The 24,402-nt window shown below is 31.9% G+C and overlaps 1 protein-coding gene across 2 annotated transcripts in view; it reads left to right on the forward strand.

The window, feature by feature from the left end:
* Nucleotides 1–24,402, forward strand: part of LOC113399027 (uncharacterized) — a 190,739-nt gene that overhangs the window by 132,047 nt on the left and 34,290 nt on the right. The window contains exon 5 of one of the 2 annotated variants that reach the window (XM_064217162.1): nt 21,857–21,913. The exons of the other annotated variant lie outside the window; for it this stretch is intronic. Coding sequence (XP_064073232.1) covers nt 21,857–21,913 — 57 coding nt within the window. The remainder of the gene's footprint in view (nt 1–21,856; nt 21,914–24,402) is intronic. 2 annotated transcript variants of the gene reach the window in all.

Genomic DNA, 24,402 nt, shown 5'->3' on the forward strand with positions numbered 1-24,402 from the left:
TATAAAAATGTTAGTAGTTTTAAAAGTTTATAAGGACGGGTAAGAGAAACTGCGTAGGTGTAAGTATTTTAATTGAGAAAATTTCGAACCTGTCGTTCAATTTTTGTCGGTGATTTTAAAATAAATTCCTTTTTCATAATGAATATAGCTGTTTACATGTTACGTTTTTTATTATTAGCCGCAGTACTCTTCAATTGTGATAACAGACAATCTGATGAGTTACATCGTAACTTATAGGAATTTAAAGTTTAGGTACATATTTAAGACGGGTGTAACCGCGGGGCAGAGCTAATCTGTAATATGATATAATACGCGATTCAAAATGACGTTTATTGCCGTAAACCTTGATATTTACACTTCCTCGTCTTATTTGGTACCTCATTACATACCGGAATATTAGTTAGGTATTTACTAACACAGGTATGTATATAATTTTAATATATTCATATAGATTAAGTAAGTATTTACGTCTACCGGGGTTACATCTTACATGGAATATTATTCCATAAATCGATTAAAATCTCAGCTATTTATACGTGCAAGCATTTCGCTATACATTGTATCTTGTTTTCTTACTAAGTGTTTAAATTATCGTTAAGGGAGAGTTAAGACATTAAGATAAATACGTCTAACGAAGATAGTTGCATAACTATGTCGACGTTATAGTTTTCTTAATTGTTTCCATACGCATTACAAATTTAGATTTGATATAATCGTTAAGGATAATTCTTAAAAACATTAATTACATATATTAAATTACAATTTTTATACTTTTATATTTTAAGTTTTTATTTATATTCCCTTTATCAAATGGATGATAAAAAAGGTTGAAATAGTGCACGGTATTGCGTAATACGCGTTATTAACACTTTATTATATCAAATCTTAAAAAAATAAAATCAAAAACGTCGAACAATATCATTATCACACCAAAAGCTTATACGCGTAATAAATTTTGTCGTAATAGATAAGAGCAAGATAACGCTTGACCTTAACCGCGCCGCTTAAGTATTTTATCAGTAAACAATAAACAGAGCGATAGTGATGCGCCGCGCTAAGTGAAATCGGCTTTCACTATCACAATAAGTGACAAGTGACAGTAAAGCATGATTACGTTGACAAATCGGGGCAGTCATTGATGCGCTTGGATGCTCAGTGTCAACTCAGAGCACTATATGAAATTTTTATACTTGTCTCTTTTTATCTACCGGAATTTTTGCCAGTAACGCGACATACTAAACAATGATTTTTCGCTAGCGATGGCACGTATAAATTGTATTAAGTAACAATTAACAATTTTTTTACATTACATTTGTTATTTGATATAATATCGGAGATCAAGTATGTTGTATCCAAATATAATTAAATAAACTGAAATATTCAACTAACTGTACTTAATTAAGGAAAGGCTATTTACATTTTTTTAAAGCAACGGAAATAGTGAAACTTGTTTGTAAAATAAAATGAAAACCTACCATGCCGAAAAGCCAAATAACGTATCAGTTGAAGTTATTATAAGTGAATTAATTAATACATATAAACATTAAGTCACTGGTTTCTTTTTATTCGACGAATTAAAAGAATTTAATTACCACTTAAATAAAATTTAGGTCCATGGTTTCGACTCGATGTTTATATTGAAGCTAATTAAATTAAAAACTTGATGTCATTTTTTACGCAGCGTTTGGAAAGACTACACTATTTCGCAATTAGCGCTCATTTCAAATGATGAAATATCACAGTGGGGGTCCGAACGATGAACAATTATGTCACAACAATCATAATTTATTGACAATCGACCGCCTTACCGGCCCGGTCTTGTCGGGCTCGGACCCTTTTACACCCGAATGAAAACCAACAGGCACGTCTCTACACAAAACATTTTCAAAGAACACACTTTGCGGAAGATTGCCGTTATTATCTTAATAAACCGGCAGCGCCACATTGTCATCTCTTTTTAACGCATAGGTATCTAGATCGGCAATAAAGGATAGCAATATGTCGCAATGATAAAAGCAAAAGGTGACGTGACGTAGACAGGATGCTCGAGCGCAGCTGGCTGGAACTTTTGTCTTTTTTTTTCTTAAAAAAAGATTGGTTTCGCGCGGCTTAGCTCGGAACGACCCGTGCTTGTTTCCGTAATGGGGAACGGAAAATGTTAATGAGCGTTCGACAATACGTGTTGAATTATGTGCTCGCACCGACTCAGGACTGTAATTTAAAAGAATTATGGTTTCGATTGCCGGCACTTAATTGTTTTAAACGTCTGTTACACATAAGAACATGGATAATTATTGAAGTAACTTTGGGAAGACAGTCATTAAAACGATATTGTATTTTTGTTTCGTCAGTCGATACCGCTGTTGCAATTTCAATTACCGATTTATGCCTTATACTTAGGTATTTAATGATTGTTTGTAAGCATTAAGTTACTTAGTAACAAAGTAAAGTCATTTTAAGTAAAACAACGACATGGTACAAAGGTAAATATATATTGTATTACTACAACAGTAGTCATATAATTTATAAAGGGCCGTCTTAATGTCGCCCCCGCAATCGATTTTAATAGGACTTGTTTAAAAACCAATTAAATTCAATCAAGTAAGCATCCCTAGTTTCCTCGTGCGATGTCAAATAATGAAAACATTAGCGGTCTATCGTGTCGTCGTGTCTTGTGATCTCGTAGTTGGCGGCATGAAATTCCTGCAGGAGATAAAAAATGGAGAATTATATTAATGCGAATAAAATATCTTAAGTAAGTTATTGGCGTTTATAAATTATGTAATTAACCTTTTATTTTTATTAGAGATAGTTTATGAAATATAATTCTATTTTACTGTAAAAGTAAAATAATTTTACATATAATATTTTTCTAAAGATAAAATATATTACAACATTTTTACTTTTGCATCTGTCCGTTTGTACCGTGACAGTTTTTCGAACTACACTCTTTTAACCTGTTTTTCATAGTTATTTTAATTAATCCGGTAAGGTTTTAGTTTATATTTAATATTTCATTTGATAAAAGAACAGATCGTAATCGTGTCGTTAAAAAGAGCTTTTAGGGTGCTAGTATAATTTATGCTGACTTAATTACAAGTAATACATAAAATTCAAGTACTAGTGAATGTCGGTAGGTCATAAAATGTCAGAAAAGTCCGTCCTGGGCATATATTTTATAGATAAGTCAGAGTAACCATCTTAACGTATAAAAAGGGTGTTAGGGTAAAATAAACGGGCGCTGTAATTCAGTTTATTTGTCATTTGATGTTTATTAATTATAAGAATAAATAACATTATAATTAGCGTTTTCTGCTTCTTTGCCTTTTACATTTTATCGTAGTCCGAGACATAATACAAGATTTATATTATTTATATAAACGTATGGAGCGTGCTGTATGATGGTGTATTACAATAGGGAGATACGCTTGGCTCAATATTGAGAATATAATATTTGTTTTATATTTCCATTTTTTTTACTGTAAAGATATAACGAGATGAACTTTATTTTTAATTTACTCTTAACATTATCATTAGTATAATAATATTAGATACTATTTTATAATTCTTAACTTCTAGTTAAATAATTATATTTTGGATTTATAGTTGTTTGAAAGTTAATATTTTTTTTTATTTTTACTGTATTATAAAACATATATCGTATTCGGTAGTAGGCTTCTGTGCAAGCCACTACCGAGTAAGAAGCGCCACTCAACAGATGTTATACCGCCAAACAGCAATACTTAATATTGTTGTGTTTAGGTTTGAAAGTTGATTGAGCCTGTGTATTTACGGGAGCAAGGAACATAACATCTTAGCTCCCACATTTGGTGGTGTAATGGCGATGTTAGAAATGTAAAATATTTCTGGGCTGTAGCCCTAATGTCTATGGGCGGTGGTGACCACTTACCATCAGGTGGCCCATTGCCCGTCCGCCTACCTATACTATAAATGATACACCACACCCGATACAACACACCCGATATAGTATAAATTATTTATTATCAAAACTACATTTCACCAATCAGTGGATATTCATAACATTGTTGTAGAATTTTGCATATCGTAACACTGCTTAACATTTCTATAAGACGTGCCATAAATATATTCTGTTGTATCTTTTTCTATCGCATCGCTATCGAGGTATTACCTACTACTTGCTTTTTAATGTCAACTTTATGACCCAATTTTTCTTCACTACCTGCCTGTGCTGCGCTGCGCTGAGTGCTGCTTCCTTTACACTCAACTGTAACAACTCAAAATTTCAGATAGATTTAAGTAAAGATATTAAGTTCTTTAATTTTGTAATAAGTTAAGATATATGTCGACTTGACCATGCCAGCCACGATCTTAAAACGGCGCAGGAATTAATATGTTGTACATTGTGAGTGTAACCAAATTAAATCAAAATACACTAAATTAAAATAGGGTCTTGCTATTTACAGGAAGAAGTTTATAACGTAAGGTTACGGAGATGGTCCGACAAGAAACTCTAATCCCATTATATGACCAACGAGGCAAGCAATAACACTGAGATCACTTCCTATGTTTTTTTCCAACCGTACTTGTACAGTTTACCATAACTCCATAAGTTGTCTGTTGATGTGTCTTTTCAAATAATTTTACACTTTAGAAATTATCGCTTTACACTTTAGAAATTATCGGCACAAATTAAAAAGTGATATGTTAATGCGGTCGCGACCCCAGCACCATATAAAAGCGTTTTTGTTGTCCAAACGTTACTAATACAAAGTTGTGGTAAATATTATTTGTTAGTTTACAGCAAAAAGAGAAAATAATACAAATCATAATTTGCTCTTAGCAAGTACGGAAAACGTCAACAATGATTTGCATTACTACTCTTAATATAAATACATTACTTTCGATTTAATGTTTGTCACGGACTTTCTTGAATCTATTATTCCAGTATAGAACGTTTTATTAGTGACGAACAAGTAAAATATACTGAATAATACATCAAATAAAATATGTTTTAAATATTTTTTAAAATAGAGGATGAAACACTTCTTATATTCCTATTTCTAACGGAAAATATTGTGAGACAGACTTTTTATTCGCTGTAACGAACTACAAGACGTCGATAATGATCAGTTCAAAAGTGTTCTCTGGCACTGGTTTTTTTGAAAATCGAACAGACATTCCTACGCATTAACTTCACATAATTAAATTTTATTTGAAAGACGTTGAGACAAGAAAAGTATTTTAAGTTTCGAGTTCCTTAGCTTTCCCGCCAATTCCGGGTATCGGAAAGATATTTTCGTTTGTGTGAGTGAAAGATATTCACAAAAAATCCATTAACCTTTTAAGTCGCGGCAATACTCATTGGTTTTAAAGAAGGAACGCATACCGAATAAAATAAATGGACCATCAAAGGCATTTATCGAATTATAATGTAATTGTTGTAGATCCCCACATAGATTAACTTTGAAGAATTATTAACATTCTAACATAGTCTTCTCTAGTACGTAAATGGCTGTAAAGTTAGGTTCGGAATCTAAAGACCGTCATTGACTTTTACAAACTAATTGGAATTATGCAAACCTCATAATAAGCATTCTAAGCAAATAGTGTATTTTTTTGGTATTACAAAGGAAACCCCACAAGGAGGGAGCTATAAATAGAAACATTGCTGACGACTCGAAGTTACGTAGTTAATTAAATAGAAAATATTTTACATAACTTTTGCAAACCTCAAAACAATGTATAAAAAACATAAAATGTTTTGACATTGCATAAGCATTTAAAATAAATAAAGCCATAAGCCTACGTAACACTGGAATCTTTAGTAACTAATACTAATATGCTGCAAGCGCTTAAAAGTGTTTAAGTGCAAAACAAAACAATAATAAAAGCGACTATTGTCTTGAAGATATATAAAAGGAATCGTGTTAATATTCCAACGAATGGTGTAACGAATCTATTTGCAATATTGAATTCTTAGGAACGTATAATTGCTACCCAAACAGATGTGGCCAACTGTTGTAATTATTCAGCGCTTTGTTGAGCTTTAATTATGAAATGGACAGAGTATCCCTTTACACAAAATATTTTTAACGCTTTATGCCAACGCTTGTGATTCAATTTCTTTAAGTAATAAATACTCTGTGAATTAGCAAATATTAATACGCAAATCGCAGCAAAACATGTTCTACAAGAACAGTCCCAAACCTTTAGAAGTAGAAGAGCTTTTTAAGCTCCCGTTCATTGTCATTTATATACTTAATATTATGTGTACATCGTAATAATACCAGTTGTTTGTGACCGTATAGTCGGTATTTTAACGAATTTTTCCTTTGAAGTACGGAAATCTCTATTTTAAAAGCATTCAAATTTCCGAACTGAAGAATTATTATTAATAGAAAGAACTATTCAAGCTGTGTGGTTTGAAAAAATATTCTATATATTGGAAGATATGTAGATACAGCAAAATATAAAGTAAAGCGTACGGCGCGTGATTACTTGTGTTAGCCAATTGCGTGAACACATTTTTGCTAACACAGTAATAATTCAAAATAATTAACACATGCCACACACACATATCTTTACTATATCCGGTGTTTTTGTTTACAAATAGATAAAAAATATAAACAAAAATAATTATGTCTTTGGCGGTCTCAAATGGAACCTAACTGCAATATTGTTATAGTAATTGCACTTTAAAATAATACCAAAGCTACTACTTCCATATATCACGCGATACCTGTTTAAAAACCTCGGAATTAAACATCAATTGTTTTCATGCGAAGTGGAGGCGGGTCGGAAGTGTACATATATTAAAAATAATGGCATTATAAACGCGTTTGTTTTCCATTTATGTAATCAAATAGGTGCTTACAGATTATATTAATACCTTTTACTCATCTAGCTATAATAACTTTTTTGGTTGACGGCGTATCTCATCGCGTACGTAATGTATATGTATTTTATTATAATAATATAAATTAAAGACTAATGTATCCCACTGCGGGGCAGATTGCTTTTAATTAGAAGGCTTCGGAGCGTAAAACAATTCCCCTTCTTACGGAGTAGATAAATTCATATTAGTCGCAGTCCTCGTTATGTCTTCTATCTATAAAAATAGTTGACGGGACGTTATATATATAAAGCCTGACTGGAAAAACTACTGAACAAGTGTACATAAAACTTATACCAGAAGATGCAGCGTGTTTCGGAGAAGGTTATAATATATAAAATTATTATTTTAGCATGTAGCTGCACTTCGCAGTTTCGCCCGCTTTAAATTTAGACTATTTACGTGACAAGCGTGAACTTCATGTTCTTATGTACATATCACATGTTAGTCTATTTGTTTATGCGACGCGCAGGTAATGCTTCCCAGTCGGTTTATTTTTTCCGTCATCTTCTACAATCACCGTCATATTTCAGACAATTTACACAAAACCATAATGTATTACTATATACTTAAGCTTGCCATGAACCACATCACTTCTAGATAATACGATATAATCCTTTCGGTAGTTTTCGACAATATGACGCTCAAACAAACAAACGGCAAATGGGGTACTTTATTTTATAACACTACAACAATATAATAAGCAGTACTTTTTTTTGTTATCGAAGTTTTTTTATTAAATTTCAAATGTATGGTGCAGTTACACGTGTTATAAAGATATAATTGAGACTACAATTAAAATATTCCTAAGAAAAACTACTTCACTTTAATTTACTTGTATATATATTTAATAAGTTGTCATTATATGCATTGCAAACATTTTTAAGGGAATAAGAAAGGGTTAATAGAGTTAGCAAATACATACCTCATAAATCATTTTTGAGATTTCATATTTATTTTTACAAAAAAGGAATAATTAAAAAATATTATACAATTATTTCCTTACGCTAGCTTGCGTGGAATATAATAAAAATCAATTGGCTGTTTAATTGGATTACTTTAGTTTACCTGTCGATAGTATTTGTGTAAATATAATTTTGTGGAAATCTTAAATCAATTATAATATATTCGGAATCGTAACTGTTCTGAGTATCTAATTGATAAGATAAAATTGAAATATATCGACGTGAGATAAACTTAATATATGTATATGCTAATCATTCTTTTATAATAATATACGCGTAGACATTAAGAATTATGAGTAAATATAATTTATATTGACATTTGATATTATTTTTTTACAAATCATAAAAGTATCTTAAGTGATGCGAAAAGTAAAATAACTAAAATATATTTCAGGTGTAAATTATTATCTATGCAGCGCAAAACCAAACAACAGTTATACGGGTGCGCAAGCGCAAACGAAAGCTCGCGCGGCGCGAAATCTTAGTTGTGACTTGAGCAAGTGTAAATTGGCTACATGTATGTTTTTGTATTGCATTGCATTAAAATGCACAGAAACGAGCTTACGGTCACACGGTTAGGCGCGCCTAATGAGAAAGTTATCGAGCGTTTATTGCGTAGTTCAGCGGGAAGCTTCGCCGCGTCGCCAGAGGCGCTCCACCGCAGGTGTGCCGCGCCCCGCGCGTCCCCTGTCCCCCTTCATGCCCCCGCGCCGCGGCGCTACGACGCAGCTTTCTTTAGTACACGCCGCCTCCCGCCAGTCGACTGTCAACCACGGAGGCGGGCGGTCGCATTACACACACCGCAGAAAAGCGGCGCGCCAACTGTAAACACGACGCACTTTCTGCGCACCGCTTCCGTTCGCGAAATAACCTCAATCCAACGCTCCTGTCAGTGTCGTGTTGTGCCAAACCAGTGGATCAAAACGAGTGCGAATGAACTTCCTACATATGTAAATAAATGTCACTTGTGTCACGTATAGTGTAGTGCCGGCGAGCGCTGATCAGATCGTGCAAAGAAATTGTGGGCTGTCGTATTGTGGGAACTGCGAAACGGGTTCTGTCCGGTTATCTGTAAAGCTACCGAATCTCCAAGCAGCTACTGATAGCCGGCCGGCTTTCATCTTCTCTACGAGAACTATCGTACTTCATAGCAGTGTGACGAAATATATCAAAACCTAACAACACGTGTCACATTATCATTAGAGAAAACAACAAACCAATACTGTAGGTAAATCGTATAAAAACTAAATTAACTATGATATCAATTTAGACAAAAACTTATTTTGTATAAAGCAGGTCATATAGATTATGATATATCGAAAACAAACTAATTATTATATTAACCCGATCAAGATACTAAAGTTTGAACATTCAAAGAGAATTACAAATATGACAACAAGTAAAATATTTCCCTATAAGCAAACTATCCGAGGTATTTAACGTCTAAAGTTTAATAATAACCAAAGCAGTAGTCTAATATCTGCACGGTGAGCTGGCGAACTGAGCTTGTCAACGCTATCAATTAATGCCATCGAGGTGTCCCAGTTAAACGAAACTCACAAAGCTGTTCTGACGATGAGAAAAACTTATTACAAAGTTATAAATATTGTTTACTTACATTTCATTGTTACTTGAATATTACAAAAAAAAATCAATCATATTAACCTTCCCTAATTAGGGTATATAACCTAATTCTAAGTTCAGAGCCTGGTTGCTTGTTTAAACTAACAACATCGTAGCTTAAACTCTAATTAGCATTGTAAGTTGATTCATTAAGCTAATTCATACAAACAAACAACCCCAGACTTTATCCAGTTATCTTTTATAAATTATTTGAATATAAGTGCTTTTTATTATTAACAATACTTTCGCATGCTACACTAATATTAGTATAGGTATATATAATGTTACAAAAGGCTAAGTTAAGTTATTCCTACCTATTCTATTATATCGATTAATGATATGCCGTAGGTTGTTTTGATACTTTAACCTTTATAGTTCCTTGCTAATTATACAACTTTGTTTTAACTGTCTAGTTAATATTCTAATTACATTAACGCAACCACGATTCCATAAAGTTAGACATTGAATAACTTTGCAAGTAAAATTAACTTCATACTAAATAATGATCTAGATAATAATATTATTAAATAACATTGAATACAATCGCCTTCCATGTTTTAATAAAACCGTCATAATGATAATAATAACAATTATTAATATATCTTCCGCATATTTATTTCAAATAAATATTAATAAACAAAATAGCAAATAATATGAATTTTAAAATTAGCGGTTTATAAAGAGAAGTAGTCTGGCTGAGTGAAAGGCACTTTCTCTAGCCCTCCGGCCCTAACAACGATAACTCTATTACAGAAATTTACACCGTACTATCCGTAGATATCACTTACACCCACTAAAGGATAAACGATGTAAAACATGAATCACAACTAATAAACTAATATGAAATCAGTCAAGTTCGCTTGTTTTATTTATATTGTTCTTTTTTTGATTCACGAGGCTACAGGTGGCTATTAATTATAACAGATCCGAAATTATTATTTGCTTCCACGCTGTTGCGTGTTTCAATTTCATTGATATTTGCAAAATAAATTAATTATCCATTTATTAGTTTCAATACTGAAATTGATTTATTTATGTTAAAGCGTTAAATCTAACATGGAATGTGATAATCATCTAAAATCATTTGTCACAATTAGCCTGATTCCGGTGGTCCGTTAGTCGTTCAAGATTTTTTCTCTCCTTTCTACCTCACGTTTAGACATATGTAGGTCGAAGTAAATCGCATTGTTCATCTTTGATTTATGAGTTGCTTTATTCTACTCACTTACCCAATCTTACAAACTTTCTAATACAATAACACCAATTTCATAAACCATTAATTAGGTTAATGTTCGTAAATTAATTAACAAAGCACGATCCGATGTTTGATAATCTTAAAAATAATTGATTTGATATTTCGCACAATTTAAAGCGTACGTGAACTTAAAGCTAAGTTACGAGCGATCGAGCACCTAAGTGAGGTTTACGCAAGGTTTGCTTATGTAAGCTATTTGTGATCCTTGTGCAACTACGCCGTGCTTTCGTTAACTAAACTTTTGATAACTGTTCATAAATATTTTTAACATAATATATCTTATTAAAAGATCGTCATATTATTTAAATAACGATGTGATTATTTTATTAATGAAATAAAAAATATATATATTTTTAATATTAATGAAAATATAAACAGATGGAAAGTATTATTTAGCGAGTTAGACTATCGCTCTGTGACGATATGGTAATCGATGCTGATAATTTAAATTTGTGATAACGCAATCGCATATATAATAGTTTTTCTCTTCGCAATATATTCTGATTAATTTTGTATTTCAATTAACGTTGTTTTAAAAGTCATCATTTGTATAAAATATTAATGAAATCTACCATAATAGTACCATTATTATCTTCTAACGGTGTTACTTCGATACTAGTCTTAGTATACTACGAATCCGACACAAATTGGGCTAAAGCCAACTTCGATTGCCAACTGCATTGAAGGGCTGCCACTGCCTTTTCTAACGATTGATAACATCTGCCTAGCCATGTTTGACTTGGAATTTAATAATAAAATTATGCAACTACCTAAAACAGGAACAAAACATTTCACTTTGTAAATTTCAATTTAACTAGTAAAGAGTTCCTTTATTCACTTAATTCTAAAAAAAAAACAAATATTGTTGTTTTTTTAAAATCATTTTAAATAGGTCTATAAATTTTTAAATTTAAATTAATCATTCAACGTACTACCTCATTTTAGATAATTAATTATTTATTGAATGCGTTACCATATCTTCCACTTGTACTCTTACTGGGTTTCTGCCAAAAGACGTTGCCAAAATAATTGCATTCATCTAAATATTAGCTAACAAACCCAGCTAGAATGTTAAAAATGAAGTAGTGTTTTGATAAAAGATTAATAAATATTTACGTATCCCGCGAAGCGCTTTTTGTCTATACATCAAATAATGCTAATTAAGATCAAAGTTGATGAATATGCATCGAGCAACTCTGCATGTTGCGCTCGAAATCTTGATTTATAGTTTAGCCAGTTTATTACTCATAATTAAGAACCTGATTAATTACAAAACCTTTATTTTTGTTCCGCTCCTTGATTACTGATGTGTATTTAACAAATAACAATGTTGAAACTTTGGTCGTGTCAAGTTGTGGGGCAGGTAGACAGGGCGGAGTTAAAAGAGGCGAGGGGCCCGGGGTCTTCCGTCGACTTTAACAGCTGTCATAGCAGCTGCCTGGCTTTGATCGCACGTGCGGCTACACCTATTATTAATACCTTTTTTTTAATTTGGGAATTGTTACGGAAGACTTGTGAATAAGAAATTGTAGCACACCTTTTTGATCAACGAACTTTTGACGATCCTTCCCTTAAATACGAAATAGATGACCAGACAACAGATAAATATCATATCATAATAATATAACAATAATAAATTGTAAGTATCAAATATTAAATTGCGAGCACTCTCGAATATAGAATGTAGTAATTTGGAATTGGATAATAATGAATTATTAGTTTCATTGCAGCGATCCGACAAGTTTCCAGTGGTACACGTGACGCTTGTTTATGTACAAATTCAAGGTCACTGCATATTGCGACGTTCAGCGCACATAAACTAGCTAATAGGAAATACGATTTTTTAACACTTGCGTCATTACAGTGAAATATATAAAGCGCTCTTCTTTAAATGAATTACATTATCCAGCGGTTGAAAGTATAAAAATACAAGAAAAAGCGTAAATACTCGTAATAACTACAATAACTAATAGAACCATAACATTATTTATTAAGACTGAATTTGTTTTATTTTTTAAATTAAACTAAAAACAGTATGCTTAAATATATGATATAAAACGTATTATTTTTATCAAATGGTTGACATTTTTACATAGGTAATTTGCTCGCATTTTTTTTATATAGTATAGAAACACTTATTTCAATGACTTATAAATAACAAACTTGATAAATGTAGAGCGTTTATGTTATTATAGAAGTAAATGACAAGGTGGCAACCACAGGCGCCAGTAAGAGGATAATTATTGAATAATGTTTGACATTCGATCACGTCGTTGAGAAATTGTTTCGCGGCTATTTATAAGGGTAACAACAGTGCATCGCTTACTATAAACGCAAATCACACAACGACGGCATTGCACCTTTTGACCCGGTAAAGCCGCATTGCAGCTCGCTGACACTACACTAAACCTATACGATTTGGTTTACGGTGACCCATGCATAACCGCTTAATCTTAATAAACAAATTTGTTTTCACGCTATCCTTGAATATTTTCCTTAATTTCAAGTTCATATTTGCCGATATAGTTGAATGATGCAATCAATTATACGGACGAATTATAATGGATTCAGTTCACCTCATGACATTCGATCCGTTATGTTAAAGGTCAATCTGTTTCAAACGTAAATTGGTCATCATACTTTTATAATGTTCGGTATTCCATAAATATTCAAAGTAAACTTTGGAAACAAATTAAACGCGAACCCAAAGACTTTGAATGCAAATTTAATTAACCTTCGGCATTGATATTTCAGCTAATTTGGCATTTGTCTTAAGTAAGACAAGCGGTTTGCATTAGATAAACAAACAGTGCCTTTATAGATGTGTGACACGGAAAACGGATTGCAGACGCCGCCGAACACTGCTGTGATAACTTCTGTGATGTGCGAGTCAGCATACGGATATTTTTATATGTGATTTACCAGTGCCCAGTACAAACCGAGTACAAAAAAAAACGGATTCAAATATATTTATATTTACATTGGAACAATGAAAGAGGAGTGTAAATTGTGTAGTGTGAACGGGTGGTGCGGGTCACAGGGATCGACAGATTTTTCTATTAATTCGCTGATGAGGCCTGCCGCTCAGCATCCCGGGCACATGGAGCCTCGACACGACGCCGTGCTCCTCTCCGCCTACCTGTTCAAACTAGGTGACTATCCATTGTATACGCTTCACGATTACTACTCCAACGTCGGTGAGTATCGTGCACTTAGCCGTAGACTTCGCACCTTTATTAACTAAAACTAACACGTAACGTAAATTGATGGTTTTAAGAACATTGTTTTCATACTAATTTATACTCACTGTTTGTTGGTGTAGGGTTGAGGTAATTACTTTGTTTTAATTACCCGTTTTTCGTGTAATAGAGTAGTTTGAACGCGGTCTAAAATTATAGCTTGTTAAGTGTTTTAATTCAATACATACATAATTATTGTCGTAAGATGGAAAGCTTGTGGGTGTAATTTCTGCGTTAAGCCAACTTAACTTATTTATATTAAATGAGTTATATAGTTTGCTATCATGATATAATTGATTATATCGGTATTCGATGATTCATAACAAAATTCAAACAGCACTTTATATAATTTGTAACAAAAACCTAATTAATTTGTATTAAGTTTACCACTGTCAAAGGCTAGTAAAAGTTCCACTGCTGGTCAAAGGCCTTTCTGCTCTTCAGGAGTAGATACCATGCTTCTTCGACACGTGGTGGTAGATATACATAAAATCTCCGAGATTTAGATTACACCCAAACCTGACGAAAAATGGGGAATTTTCGATTAAGATTGTGATGTATCATCCACTCGCCCATGTTGGCTCCGTGCGTAAAATAACTGAAATCTAATTTGGTAACTTAATGCAATACTTTCCGAATAAAGATTGAAATTTCGCGCTATGTATTTTACGTTATAAGGACATATTCAATGTATCGAAATAAATATTAATTTATTAATCATATCAAAGGCGACGAATATAATTTTCTTGAACAATTGTGTCAGTAATAAATTTTAAATAAATTAAAACTGTTTACGCCTAACAGCAGTAAACTAAAGCGTGGTAATTCAATAATAGTTAAACAGGATATCATAGACAAATAAAGCCAAGCGTGTTAGATTGGCCTCGGGTAGATCCGCCAGTAAATCCGGACTTAACACTTCGTTCGTCCTCAAGCTCGTACCGCACCCGACATATTCTAAACTTCATACTTAAATAAATCTATTACAAGGTAAACATAAAAATATTAAAAAATATATACATGTTTTATAAATCTATGGTATTTAGTAAGGAAATATACGAAGATGTAATTTGATTCATTGTTTTTGTAGCACAATTTAATCATCATTTTAAGATGATTATAAAATATTTAATTACTAGTTTAATATTTAATTACCGCTTATGACTTCTTCCTCGTGTAAAAAGGGTAGGGGTTCAGGTGTTGCGTACCCAATGTCCATTTCTTTACAACGTATTTCCTGACAACGTATATATGCATAATTCCAAGATGATCGGTTGAACTTGTTTCCAATTAATAATATGAGTTTGGATTACATTATACATAAACATTTATAATACATGAGCACGTTTGTGAGTTTGAACATAATATTTCTACTATTTCAAAGTTTCAAATCGTCACAAGCGCTGAGTATTCACGTGATTAGTTTGTCTTTATAATACGTCTCTTGATGGTAAAGGAAAATATCGTGAGCAAACTTGCAAGTTTCGGCCGAAACTGTTCTGTCTGAGGTATATACTAACTTGCAAGGGAGCAGCACGACGAAATATGACATAAGCTTATATAGGAGAGGCGTCATAAAAGTGGCGTATGTAATTTTTCTCTTTGCAATATATTCTAATTAATTTTGTATTTGAGTTGACGTTGTTTTAAAAGTCATCATACTAACTACATTTTTAGTAACTTAAGTTACTTACCCTACCGGGTTTGCAAAATTATAGTGTAAATAGTACGTTTTGTAAAATACAACAACTTCTAATACATCATTTTATAAAAACCTACTTGAAGCAGTTCATTAAAATTTAACTTGATTTTCTTAAAAAAATAGGAATCAACTCACCTGACGAAGAGGTTTTCAATATGTTTTAACCTTTCCGAACAAAGCAGTTCATTTATAAAGTGATTTTGTCAATAATGGACTTACGTTTTTTAAATGTTTTAATTCGTAAAAGATATATAATATTGTAGGATTTCGAATAAGCGGCCATCCTAAACAAATAACATTGTATTGTTGTATAAAAAGTTGACAATAGTCAACAAAATTGTTTGCAAAATTAAAGCTATCGCCAGTAAAGATCAATTGGTTTAAAATTCAATATTCAACCCACAAATAGGTACATGCGGACAAAGTTAAAAGCTTGTAAATAAATAACAAAATTCAATAATAATTAATTAAAGGTAATTAGAAATTATTAACTTTCCGATTACTATTGAATTTTTGAAGTACCATTCTAGAAGCCTGCCGCCTGCACATAACCAGTTTGTAAATGTTTGAGCAACAGAGTAAGCGATCCGTCCGACTCCGAATCAACCTTTCAGTTATTAGTAATAATTTATTTGATATTCTTATTCTTAAATCGTTGATACAAAGCAATAAAATAACAAGACAACTTGCTATTTCGTTACATCTAAATAAAGCAGTATATTTTAGTTTTTATAGTATATTTTTTATTTAAATAATATAATATGTACTCGTACATATACCAGTCTCCTCTATATGTAAGTACAAATTAGTATATTTTAATATACAACGACAATCATTTTATTGATCCACATCACATTTAATCACATGGGAATTATAACTTTACATATATAATAAGCCGATCTGTGAAATGATGTCGTTACAATACGATGTTAAACGAGTAACATATTTTATTAACTCATAATTTTTATTTGTATGACAAATTTCAAACGCCAAATATCCCATTTTCCTGTTCCGATAACAAGATGCGATGACTCACCAGGGTAATCCAGTGACGCGGTCGTGGAAACATACAGTGTATAATCTCTGAACATTGAAAGTATACTTCGTAAAAATATTTTATCAAGCAATAGAATTTAATCACAAAATACATACTTTATACATAAATTATATTGCTGAACAAATACATGAAACTGTAATACTCGCGTGCCGCTTCTACGCTATTTATTGTCTGTGGTTAGAACATCATCAATTATAGATTTGCTATCACCAATCCGTGAATGTTCCACATGAACAAAGCCCTCCTTTCTATTAATGAGAAAGATTTGGAACTTATTCCGCTAGTCACCATTGCTCCGTTACGACTATTCTGTGATACTCAGTTTTCATTCAACATGTTTTCCTTTTTAATCACTCAACACTCATATAAAACATCTACTGTAATTGTAAGACGGTTTTATAAACTATTCACTAAGTTCTTAGGTCTATGTTAAGTGGTGACTTCAGTTGTCTCGGAAGACAGCAATGAATTTAAACGCCTCTGAGAATATCTTTTATCTGTCAAGTCAGGCATAGGAGGATAACACATAGCCTCGTATCGGGTTAAATATTATTAGGCGTCGGTGCCACGAGAACAATCTATTACATGTGTACACCGATATATTTTCACCCCTCGAACAAAAGAGGTTAATGCCTTGCTCTTACATTCCATTTATCTTGGACGTTTATGTTATTTATAATAACTCGATTGTGTAATAAATAAGTCAAGTACGATTTCTTTCTTAGACTCGTGATTTTTACTCGACGCGTAGTGTATCTGAAATATTTAGTACGTAACTTTACGGCCTTATTTTCCCTTTTTTATATTAATAAGTTTTTTTTTTTTCAAAAATATTGTTATATTTATAATAAGTCTCTGTTTTGTGCATATTATTTTCTATTAGTTTCTTTATGTGTATTAAAGAGAAAATAAAATATTTTATACAAGTATGTATATGGTATTGATCACTGTGTTCATTATACATTAGTATGACGTCACGTACGATTGGATACATTTATAATTAACTGATGTATATATATTATATGAAATACTTCAAGTTTAATACGGATACGATAAATAAGAGAGATATATATTACTCAAGTAAATTTTTATACTGGTGTTATTATATTTTTGTGAATTTTTATTAAAATACATGCTGTCAAGTACCTTATTATACTGATAAATCACGATTACTTATTAACACACGAAAATAATGCTGATACGTGTATTTCGCCCGTGATAACGATTATTTCTTATCAAGTATGATAACAAAGTGAATGTTTTTCTTTCAAAGAAACTCAGTTTATCACAGATACGGAGTGTATTCAATAAAAAGTGTATCGTTAAATACCTTTTTGAAACATTCAAAATGAATCTTATCTATTTAATATTTTCCATTAATTATTCTATCATATTTTTATTTCTAACAATAAAATGTCAGTATTTGAAAATGGACATATATTTATTAAAGGAATCACTTACTGTTAAATAACACACATAACATTAAGTGCTGAAAGGAGGTTTTGAATACATTAAAATAAAAAAAAGCCTTGTTTTTCAAAACTAATGAATTTTTCCGTTAATTACTCCTTAAATCTTCCAAGATAGTCCAAATAAAATATATAATTTGACGTCGTTTTCAAACTAAAAACGAACAGAGTCAAACTTATGCTTATCCATAATATTTATTTTGCTAAAAAATATGTATGCTGTGGGTTATTTTTTTTTTCTGTTAACAATAAGTTCGTTGCGTAACAAACTAAAATAACTCATCGGAAGTAGGGGCGGAGCGCTATAAAAACTAAGTAAAACAATAATCAGTGGAGCGCGACCCTCTCACTCCCCCTTTGTAAGCGAATAGAAATATATCGTGAAACACTCCTTTTAAAGAACAAAACCAACATGCGCTTCTGTTAAATAGAACTTTGTTTGGTATAAAAGTGCTGTATTCAAAGCAATTTGAATCAATATCTAAGTGTTTTTAAACATTATTTTTTCTATAGTATTTTTAAATTGAATATAGGTAGACACACTGGCAAACAACCACCTGTTGTTAAGTGGTCACCACCACTCATTGGCAAGATAAGAAATACGAAGCATTCCTTGGTCAATGCGTCATCAAATTGGTACCTAAGCTATTATATCTCTTGTGCATGTCGTACAAAGACTTACTTAATTATCAAACAAGAATACGACATAACTAAGTATTAGCGATAGAATATCTTAAGAGTGGGTGGTATCCAGGTGGGTTTGCACAAAATCCTGCCACCAAGTAAGCAACAGTAAAAGGGTTCCGCAAACAGGACAATAATACGATCGGTTATTAAAATTTTCTCTTCAACATGATAGTATTTTTAATGACTAAATTGACACACAGTTATACAATTTCCAAGCGTATATGAGACTTGTCCCAGAAAGGATTGGATTCTGTGAACCTTAGCATTCGTAGCAATTATTAACATTCGTTATATAGCACAATCTTCCTCAGGTGTAAGCCGGACTTTAATCACTACACGAAAAGTCGATGACAACACCCCAACGCAATCGAAAAATATAATAAATCGAATCATTGTCTTTTATAATTATTATTTTAAAAGCCGATTATATTATGTTAATCTGAACCATTAAATAATCCCGAAATAGGAATACCAAGTAACCCACGTCCAAATTGACAAATCAATGTCGAATTTTTATATGACTTTAAAATATTAAAGTAAAGTAATGGCTGTGCAAGTCTTTTCTCTTTAAGATCACATTTAGAAGTTATTTCACCAAAGTGGGCTCTTAATCAGTAATATTAATAATAAAGGCTATTTTTTATTTAAATTAAACATGTTAAAAATCATATTTGAAATTTCAATTAATTGTAACATTTAAACGTATAATTTAATAATATTCTGGAAATATTCACATTATCTCGAATTTTACACGAACGTATAGTTTTTTTTTTATCATAGACAAAATGTTTCAGTACATGTTCTTTACAAGACATTCTATTGAAGATTTTAGTAAATATTATTTAAGCCTTATACATATGGTAATAGGGTCTATATTAAAATGACCTGTTATTGTTAACTCATGGAATGTTCTACTTCTTTCGATAATGCTTCCACTCGCTTCTCCAAATGTAGGTTCTTATAATAATATTTATATCTACACATTATATTGAATCTCTACACACTAAACGGCCGTACTCTTATTAAACTTAATTGGTATATATATAGGTGACATAATAAAAATAATAAAACTGCGAATACCAATAGATTATAATCTAACTAAAATTTTAAACTGTCGTAAGATTGTAAACATTAACATACTGTTTACAATTTAACGCATTCTTTTTAGTAGATTATAATCTATCGCAGTATTCAGTCAAACTATAAAAACTAACCGAATCATCTCACATAATTATTATCACTATCTCGCGAGATGGATTACAATCAAGTGGTATTTAGAATTATACGATGATATATATATATGTATTAATTACGCATGTCTATTTCTATATCTATAGTACAATCTAGTGGTGCTTAATGTGTGTGAGAGCCATGGTTTCAAACCGCGGATCATTGCGTTCTATAGTATTTATGTATTTCAAGTTAAGTAACAGTCTATAATCATCCCCCTCCTGGGCAAAGGCATCCTCTCCTGTGGGTTGGTTACTCACATGACAGAATTTCAGTAAAACAAAGATTTTTTCTTTCAGTAAAATCTCAGTGTTTCTCCGGGTAATTAAACACCTTTGATAATCTACAAAATAAAGCCTTTTCAATTAAAGAAATAGGAAATTTTCAAGTTCAAATTCCTGTAAATATCTCAGTCTGTATAAACACCACTCCGACTTACGAAAGGCATTGGCCGATAAGCAAACTAGTGGTGTTGTATTAAGCTCTCCATTCCCTTATCCGCTTTATTTCTCTATTTAATACAGTTTGCCAGATTAGTTGACGTTTATCGTTCCTGCTTCGCTCCGAAGGGTCGTATCGTGAAGTTATTTAACCTATTACGTGCTTTAATAAACGAACTGACTAACGCAAAAAGAATTATTCAAATCGGTAGTTCAGGGGATTAATGCATTTAACCATACAAACTTACCAGTTTTAAAACGGAGAACACTCACACATACACTTTATGTTTGTTTAACGGGATTGGTAAATATTAGGAACTAAGATGTTCCGTAGTGATAACAACTATGTATGTCTAACGTAACATACAATGTGATGTTATTATATGTGTTAAAAATATATGTCTATTTTTTTATTATATTAAACATATAAAAAAAAAGGTAAAAGAATAAATTAGTATCGACTTTATTCTCCTCTGTTTGCGAACCAATTTTAATTGTTTTGTCTGGTAATCTTAGTAATTGACGCGCTTAAATTTCAATATAACATTTTAAAAACGATACAAAGTCCAATCGCTATTAAAATCAATGAGTAAGTGCATAAAATGCAGTATATGTGCTAAGTTTAATGTGTTTCCGCTTTCCCTCATTGTATTTTCATCGCTAACACTGTTTATTTGTAAGAAATTCATACATACGGAGTAATAACGCAAACAATACTGCAACCACAATCCGACCGACTCTATATATTTATGTTATGTAAGAGTTGGTGCAGACAAAAAGTTCGATCGTTTAGAATTTTCGGATTTTAAACTAAAGTTTTTTTTAATTTTAATTAACCGTTAATTAATACTTATTTGAATAATTTTACTTTTAAACTTAATATTGTAAGTTTGCATAGAATTAACAATTTAATACTATCTCTCATCCTTTAAAGTAATAGTCTGAAATTGGAATAATATTTATTTATAGAGTTATAAAAATACAGGAAAACGTATTTATGTGGGTTTTAAGCATTATCATAAAGTTTTGAGTTTTATTTATGTTCTGCATACAAATTATACCAAGATGACAAAAATAGCTACCATTGAATAGGTATCTATTCCATTGTTCGAATACAACTTTAAATCAAAGCGAAAAATGTATTATGTCTGCTTTGGACGTACCCTAATGCATAATTCGCAATTGTTTACCGCGTTGCCAAGTTTATCATGCAAATATATTCTTTAATTTAAGTTTCGGATTTATTCATTATTTGACAACTCGCTTTTGTTATTTGAGCTTGATACGCAGTTTCAAAAATGTATTTTTGTTACAGGTAAGCCGACGTCGACGTGCAATTTGTGTGACCCTATGCCATCTTTTTCGCCTTATGGTGAGTGGTCAATTTAAAACAATTATTTATAATAATATACAATTAATCTCTCAAAGTATGTTTTGTTTGTTTCTAGACTTATTAATACATAGAAGCTGTTCTTTTTTTACAATTGCTATCTCGTTGTTTAACTCGAGTTAAACGTTACTGCTCCGCTCCCGTAGGTCATGACATGATTGTATATTGTCAATAATCTTGCTCAATAAATGAGCTATTTAACGCATAAATTGCTACTTCAAAACGGACTACTAGATTCTTAGCAAACAAACGTTTCAAAATTATAAAATGGTAAGGATATATAGATCGTAATTCGTAGGCCAACACTATATAAAAAAATTATCAATTTTCACAAACAAATCTGTATTATGCTTCTATAATTTTTACGCGATAACAAATACCAAGAACGAAAATCATTTGGTCGCTGAACGAGTGTAATCATATTAACCGTGTTTTCTTTTGTTCAATTGAATCCAGCACTGTAATCAAGTGGATAGGACTGGGTCACGAGGCCGTTCCGTCCCGTCGGGCCCGCTGAGCCCGCACGTCCCGTATACATTATTCACAAAATATACTAACAAAACAACCAATAAATATTTCACCCTTACAATGAACGCGTTTTTAAAGTGTGGGAAACTTTGAACTTTTTCTGTTTGTTTGTGTTGCCGCGCTCATGCGGGCGGAATGTATTTACCGAGATCATTATACATCTAATTCTGTTATTCATTTGAATTACAAACAGCGAATACAATTTTATTAAATGTTTCAAGTACAATAATTCCGAATCTCAGTTTTTTAACAATGTTGAACTCAAAATCAAACGTATCCTTTCACATTATAATGCATGACTGAGCTTGATTAACCTTCAAAAGATCAAGTTTCGTATCTTTAATCAGTCCAGAATTCTCAGCATTGTATTAATAATAGTATTAAATTCGTCCAAATAATCCCGCTCACTAATTGCTCGGCTTCGTATCTTGACAGCAATTAGATTTAGTCATCTCACTCGGCTTTCGCCGTTCGTAGAGCCCTATATCGAACTAGGAAACGCTGACGGTCTCACCACTAAAATTCAATAGCGGCATATAACTGACAACATTCGGTTTATTTTATATCGTTCAAATAGTAAATGCCTCATTTGCAAATTATCACTATTAATTTAATTTCATTAATACAGAAGGCCTCATAACTATTACACATAATTTAGCTCGTAATTAACATTTTCGAATCCACTAATTAACCACGCTATAGCTTCCAGAGAAGATAACAATATTTAAAGGCATAGATAAAATCGAATTTTTTTGGAGACCGGTTACGTAACCGTGTGAAATATATTATATATTATACATTTTCAGTTATAAATTGAAATAGATATCGGATGAGATCAGATGAACAGCCGCATCTCGTCAAATAAAATAAGTAGCAATGTAATAGTACGGCCCGCATGGCGTCCATAAATAATATCAACAAAGTGTGCGTCGGTACCCCGTCGACGAGCTAGCTTAATCTATTATCTCAAGCGCTCTATTTGTGTCGTACGGCACTCTCGATTGATTGTCGGTATAATTAGCTGTAGGGAAGCTATCTCTATTCCCTGGCCGGCTAATTGCCGCCCACGTTCTTTTTGTTTTAACACGAATGAGTAATACGTGTTAGATTTCCTTTGATCATTGCAATGGTTATTGACGTTTTGTTTTTGTGGAAATGAAATTCGTAAGGTGTATTACGTATGTGGGAGTTAAAATAAAGGAAACCATATTCTTAATCTAGGTATTATTTTTATTCGATAAAAATATAAAACCTATAAAATAAAATATAATGCAATTATTGTGCTTAAGAATTGTACAGTACAAATAATTATTTAGACTCTAAGCGACAAACTTATCGATCACGTTGAACTAAAATATACCTATTAAGAATATTCAGTATCTTATCGGATAGATTCACTCATAAAAATTGACCTCGTTTAAATGTAGGTCGTATGTAAACCATTTTATTGTGTTAAAGATTTTGGGTCACAAAAAATGGGACCAATGTCAGAATCTCTAATTATAATTATTGAAATTAAAATGAATAAAGTACTAACTGCCCGTCCCGACTTCGTACAGGTAATATTTATAAAAAAAAAAAAAAACAATTGTTCCAAATTTCAGCTTTTATAAACTCAGTAGTTTAGGCATTAGACATTTGATTGTTTGACAGGTAGTCAGGACAAACTATTTTATAAGTATAGATTAAATAACTTGACATTTCGATTGCTTGAAGTACAGATTGCACACGATATGCAAACAAGTACACCACAATACCGCAAGGTCGGCTTCAGGGTAAGGAGCTTCCTCGTTCGTTTCAGTGATCTCATGGACTGTTATCTTTGCGACTATTATCAATATCGTATACATGTATATATAAATACGGTAGGTTATGTAAATCGCGCTAATTTTTACGAAGGTTGCCTTGAGACCTCGCGAAAAGCTGTTGCGACCTCGTGTTTA

The sequence above is a fragment of the Vanessa tameamea genome, chromosome 15 (assembly GCF_037043105.1).
Source record: "Vanessa tameamea isolate UH-Manoa-2023 chromosome 15, ilVanTame1 primary haplotype, whole genome shotgun sequence".
Taxonomy (NCBI): domain Eukaryota; kingdom Metazoa; phylum Arthropoda; class Insecta; order Lepidoptera; family Nymphalidae; genus Vanessa; species Vanessa tameamea.